This window comes from Lygodium microphyllum, chromosome 1 (genome assembly GCF_053477565.2).
Source record: "Lygodium microphyllum isolate KBCC chromosome 1, Lygodium_microphyllum_v1.1.10, whole genome shotgun sequence".
Taxonomy (NCBI): domain Eukaryota; kingdom Viridiplantae; phylum Streptophyta; class Polypodiopsida; order Schizaeales; family Lygodiaceae; genus Lygodium; species Lygodium microphyllum.
This window is the reverse complement of record NC_141135.1, coordinates 119,856,406-119,862,673: the sequence shown is the minus strand read 5'-3', so window position 1 is coordinate 119,862,673 and position 6,268 is coordinate 119,856,406. Positions and strand designations below refer to the sequence as shown.

The following is a 6,268-nucleotide window of genomic DNA, read 5'->3' as shown; positions in this document are numbered from 1 at the left end:
AGCATTCAACACTTCACTATAACTCTGCACCAACCCTTCATGGCTTTGGTTGTAGCCTTACATCTGTTAAGGTTGTTTGATGTAAACTGCTTCCATCTGCACAATCCGCCATATCTTCTTGCTGGGCATCAATAATCTTAGGAAGCACATAAAAATAAAGCTTCTAACAGATCAAACATGGTATCAAAGGTTATTTCCAGCACTTATCACAATGTTATAACAGCACTAACAAAATAATATTGAAAATCTGTGTATAGATCCTTTACAATCAAAATCCATACTGCTCTAAGATATAGCAAAATGACCAATAACATTAAGAGTCTGCTAAATGAAATACTGCATAGGAAGATATATTAAGCTAAGGCTTCAAACTCGCATTTACCATGATTGCCTACTCACAGAAAGCAGGCAAATGATGTTCCTAAATCACTGATAGGACCTAGATCTAGAATGGATACTTTAAAAGCTATCAATGATTACAATAACCTACAACATGCAGCTTCTGTACTACAATATGCCTTTCCAAAAGATACATCCTGTGGAACCTCAGCATGTGGCACAGGTCTTTAAAGGATTATGGCAGAGGACTCAAGCAGCTTGTATTAAAAACAGGCCCATCTAATTGTGACAAATTGATCATAGGCATAGAGCAGAACCTGAAATGGTACTTAAAATAATAGATGGGCGTTAATTTTAGTATGCCCGATCTTGTGCAAACTGAACTGTGTTAATCGGTACCCTTTTAATGTGACACTCCATAAACTTAGGATGTATCTAGATTGTCTACTAAACATTGATGCACAAACTCGATTGTTTACCAGACATGCTATTAAAATTACGGCCTGTTATACGTGAAGTAGTTTTACCTAAGTCATATGTCACTTCCTTCTCTTTATCACATGTATTTCTTAACACTAAATCCAAACTGGGCACATATCCTTCTTTCTCTACACAGAACCGAAGAGATCTTAATGTTTCAGAAATGTTCTCATTTTGATTAGCACCCACAACAAACTTGTGCAATTTTTGGTCCACTTCAATCCATGCAGTGCCAAGCTTTTTCTTTGCGCCTGCATCTTTTCTGGACTCCTCTATTTTATCTGCATCAATCAACCTACCATTGCTTGCGTATATTTCTGCCAAAGCCAGGTATGCAGAGGCATCAGAGGCATCTTCTTGATTGTCTACAAGTTGTTGGAAGCATGTCTGTCCCACTTTCAGTTTTCCATAGATTTTACAAGCACTCAACAAAGCCATTGAGATTTCACTAGATGGACAATACTGGATGGACGCAACGAGTTTTTCTGCCTCATAAATCTGCCCTGATCTCGCAAACAGGTCAACCATACATGCATAGTGATCCAATGTTGGTTCGAATCCATGTTCTTGCATCAATTCGAAGAACCCTTGGCCCTTCAGAACCAAGCTGGCATGGGTGCATGCTGAAAGAAGACATGTGAATGCGACGGAATCTGGATTCACACCTTGCTTTAGCATGTCCTCAAAGCATTGTACAGCTGTGAGACCTTGATTATTTTCACCATAAGCCTTTATAATTGTTGTCCATGATACGACATCTCGTTCATGAAGCTTGTCAAATACTTCCTGTGCTTCTGCAACTGAGCCACATTTCGCATACATATCTATCAATGTATTGCCCACGATAAGATCCCTTTCTAGGCCAGACTTCCTTACATGGGAATGTACTTCTCGGCCAGTTTCTAAGGCTCCTGTTATGCCGCATGCTCTCAAACAAGCAACTAATGTGAGATCAGACATAGATACACCTTGCAACTGCATCTCTTTAAAACAGTTGAGCACTTCTTCATCAAGCCCATGTTGAGTATACCCTACAACCATTGCATTCCATGACACAATGTTTCGAACTTGCAGCCTTTGAAATATTTGGTTTGCTTCTGAAAGTGAGCCAAACTTTATGTACAAATCCACCAATGTATTGCCTATGTAAAGCTCTTTTTCCATTCCCATTCTGATTATTTCATCATGTATTTCATGCCCTTTTCCTAAGGCTCCTACAGTGCTACAGACTTTCAAGCCGCACAAAAGTGTCACAGAATCAGGAGGTATACCATCAACCTGCATCTGCTTAAAACAAGTCAGTGCTTCCTCACCAAGCCCAAGGGCAGCATATCCTGCAATTAGAGCATTCCAGGAGATAACATCTCGAACTGACAGCTGTTTGAACACATGGCTTCCTTCCTGAAGTAAGCCACATTTGATGTACATATCCACCAATGCACTGCCTACATGAAGCTCTCTTCCCAAGCCCTTGGAAGTTATTTCAGAATGTATTTGCTGGCCCATTTCTAAAGTTTGACTGATGCCACAAGCTTTTAAACTGAGAGTGTAAGTGACAGCATCTGCAGGTACACCTTCCAGTTGCATATATTGGTAGCAATCTAGTACTTCCTCGATCCTTTCACAGTCAACATATCCCGCAATCATGGTATTCCATGTGACTGTCTCTCGATCTGTTAGTGTAGCAAACACCTGGGATGCTTCAACAAGTAGACCGTGCCTCATATATGTCTCCAATAGCATATTTCCAAGAGATTGATCTGTTTCTAAACCACTTTCAGTTATCGTATTATGTATTTCTCGAGCTATATCAATGGCTTGTATGTTGCCACAAGCTTTCAAACTGAAACAAAGAGTGACAGAGTCAGGAGACATACCTTCTATCTGCAATTGTTGAAACACATTTACTGCTTCCATGTGGAAACCATTTTCCACAAGTCCCACAATCAGAGCTGTCCACACATCCAACCCTCGAACTGGCAGCATGTTAAATATTTTCTGAGCCTCTGGGAAGAAACCGCATCTGCTATACATATAGACAAGCATGCTGCCCAGAGAGACCTCTTCCTCCAGTCCATATTTGACCATCTCATCGTGCAACTCTTGACCTGTTTGGAAAGCTGCAGTATTGGCACAAGCTTTCAAGCCATGACCAAGTGTGATAGTATCTCTAGGCAAACCTTCTGACTGCATACCATGAATGCAAATCAATACTTCTTCATCCAAACCCTGTACAGCATACCCTGTGCTCAATGCATTCCAGGAGACGTTGTCTCGATCTTGCAACCTGTCAAATACTTGTTGTGCTTCCAATAGAGAGTGGCATTTCATATACATGTCCACCAGTTGATTGCCCACATATAGCTCTATGTCCAATCCAACTATGGTTAGAGCAGCATGTACAACTTGACCTGTCTCCAAAGTTCCTGAAGCGCCACATGATTTTAAACTGCAAACAAAGATGACATGATCAGGAGATACACCTTCCACCTGCATTACTTGGAAAGAATTCCCCACTTCCTCAATGTGCCCATGTTCACCATATCCTGCAATCAGAGAAGCCCAGGTGACTGCATTACGAACCGGTAGTCTGTCGAAAAGTTGACATGCGTCTGCAAGCAAGCCACATTTGACATACATATCCACCAAACTGCTGCCTATGTTCAGCTCCTTTTCTAGTCCCCTGAGTACCACATCAGCATGTATTTGAAAACCTGATTTTGCAGCTCCTATGGTAGAACAAGCTTTTAAGCTGGAGACAAATGTAACAGAAGTAGGAGCTATGTTTTCTAGCTTCATTTGTTGGTAGCAATTGCTTACCTCCTCACCATGGCCATGTTCAGTATAACCAGCAATCAGTGCATTCCAGGAAACCACATTTCGAAGTGGGAGGCTGTCAAAAACTTGCTGTGCTTCTTTAAGAGAGCTGCATTTGGAGTATACATCCACTAGTGTGCTTCCCATGTTCACATCTTTTTCAAGTCCCCTTTTGGATGTTTCTATATGGATTTCTTGAGCTGTTTCTAAAGCTCTCACGATGCCGCACACTTTCAAGCGGCAAAGAAATGTGACAAAGTCAGGAGGAACGCCTTCCCACTGCATCTGTTGAAAACACTTCTCTACCTCCTCATGATTTCCATGTTCAGCATATCCAGTGATAAGTGCAGCCCAAGAAACTACATCCCGAACCTGAAGCTTCCCGAACACTTGGCGTGCTTCAGCTGGTAAGTTGCACTTGGCATACATGTGGACCAATGAGCTTCCCAAATGAACGTCTCTCTCCAACCCAGATGCCACAATGTCCGAATGCAGACCTTTGCCGTGTTCTGCATCCTTGAGCAAAGAGCAGGCATTGAGTAGGGCCAGGTAAGTGAACTTGGATGGCCGGGCGGCAGAGGGATCCTGCCACATCAAGTCGTAGAGGTGGTAGGCATGGCAAGGGTTCCCGCAGTCGATATGGCCAGAGATGAGGGCGGTCCAGGAGACCTCGCTGCGGAACGGCAGCCGGTGGAAGAAGAGATGGTGTGCCTGTGGCAAACCCCCACATGCGACGAGCATGGGGACGAGGTAGTTGCCAAGGAGGGGGTCAGAATCGAGGCCATGGCGGCGCATGTAGGCGTGCAGGTGCGCGGCTTGGACGGGATTCCTGTCATGCCTGCACCTCTGAAGGAGGCCGATGAGCTGCTCGGCCTGCTGCATAATACTCGTAGTCCACTGAAATTAGGCATTCCTCCCCCTCCGCCTCTTCTAATTGCTCTTGCTCTTGCTCTTGCCGGTCCTCTTCTTCCTCTGCTTCTGCTGCTTCTTCCACCAGCTCACAAGAAGTTTTGAGCGTCAACAGACAGCACGAAGAGGCCAACTATAGAACACCTAGGGGAAACTGATGCGTTTTTGGGAGGAACTTCATATTTTGTAGTCTTTTTGACATTTGAGTATCACACCATAGATAGGATATCAAGAGGAATTGAATGAGTTTAATATTTATCTATTTATTTTTAAATGTTTATATAATTTAAAAATTTAAGTTTGAAAGATAGTGGTACACTTCAAAGTCAATAATGTAATATTTTTTAGTAAATCAATGAGTGACACCTAAACAAGATTCTTAGCTTTTTTTTTTCACATTACTAGCTCCAAGATGTTTGTTGTTTTACACTCATTTCACAATTAGCCCCCTTCCCCTACCTAGGTATGGGTAGGTTGGGGATAGGGAATTGCCAATCTACTCAAGGTTTTTGGGCTAAAGCTATGGTGATGGTTATACTTTTGGTAAACAAGTCACCAAAGTCTACATTAGATGGTGGTATTCGAAAGAAGGCATGGATAGGCAAGAAACCTTCATATAATCATTTAAGAGTGTTTGGTTGTGAAGGTTATGTGCATGTATCAAAAGAAAAGGTAAGAAGTTGGAGCCTAAGTAAAAAAAATGCATCTTTATAGGCTATGGACTGAGTGATGAAATGGGTTGTATAGTCTTTGGGATCCAAAAGTTAGGAAGATTATATATAATAATGATATAATCTTTAATGAGAAAATGATGCATAAACAACCTTCAAGGAAGTGGAAACAACAAGAGTTACATTTCGAGATGCATTGCCACCTATTGTATATTGCCAAAAAGGGCAAATGCTAGTATACCAAGTGTATAGAGAGAGGGCTTAATAGTGCTTTTGCCAATGAGCAAGACACAAGTAGATTTATTGATAAGTAAGTTGAGAGCCCTATAACGTCTCATGAGGAAAGAGTAGAGACTGAAATTCATCCATTACATTACAGAGATCTACTCGTGTCTCTCATCCCCTTGAGAGATTTCAGCCTAGGTTTGACTATGTAATATCGTGGGGAGCCATCTTGTCGGGACCTAAAATGGGCCTAACACTGGCTCTCTAGCACTAGCTAGACCTCTAAGACACACAAGACACCCCTCACAGCCACGAGCATCTAAGGCTCACACTACACTAAACTCTAATATCAATTTTGCATTTGTAATAGGACACAGTCCAACGTTTACCTTCCCTTCTCCTCAGAGGGAGATCCCATAACTTATAGGTATAACACCGTGTATCACATACACAGGAGGCAACCTCTCGGTTGAAACACTGCGGCCTCACTGCAGCTCTCCTACATCTTGGGGATTGGCCCCAAGATGCGCTGCCTCAACACATAAAACACACGATACATAGTCCACTCTATGATTTATCGAACGAACGAGGAGTTTATATTTTCTCACTCAACTTATCCCAAGGAACCGCTCGTCTAACCTACAGCAAAGGACTTCCTCACACTCTCAATGTTGGTCACTGTTTAGCATACAAGTGCTATGCATCCAGGAGATTATACCATATGGCATGCAAAATGCAAAAGTGTATGTCTATTGTGCACAACCATTTTATTCCAAAACAAATCAGCAAAGTGGAGTGTAAAATTAGTCCTTTAATAATTTTCAATC

The 6,268-nt window shown here is 42.1% G+C and overlaps 1 protein-coding gene across 1 annotated transcript; it reads right to left on the bottom strand.

The window, feature by feature from the left end:
- Positions 1-668: 668 nt before the first annotated feature.
- LOC148041603 (pentatricopeptide repeat-containing protein At3g09040, mitochondrial-like) lies at positions 669-4,715 on the bottom strand. Its single transcript, XM_087680863.1, has 2 exons — positions 2,697-4,715; positions 669-2,579 (listed from the first exon to the last, which is right to left on the bottom strand). The coding sequence occupies exons 1-2, from the start codon at positions 4,516-4,518 to the stop codon at positions 787-789; spliced, it is 3,615 nt and encodes a 1,204-aa protein (XP_087536989.1). The 5' UTR covers positions 4,519-4,715; the 3' UTR covers positions 669-786.
- Between the last annotated feature and the right edge of the window lie 1,553 nt (positions 4,716-6,268).

What these genes read in the sequence shown, in the direction of transcription:
- LOC148041603 (XM_087680863.1), bottom strand. Translation starts at nt 4,518, where the DNA reads ATGCAGCAGGCCGAGCAGCTCATCGGCCTCCTTCAGAGGTGCAGGCAT. An exon ending in TCAACAATTGCAGATAGAAG is followed by an intron (nt 2,580 to 2,696) that starts GTATGTCTCCTG and finishes GTTTAGAAACAG; the next exon opens with ATCAATCTCTTGGAAATATG.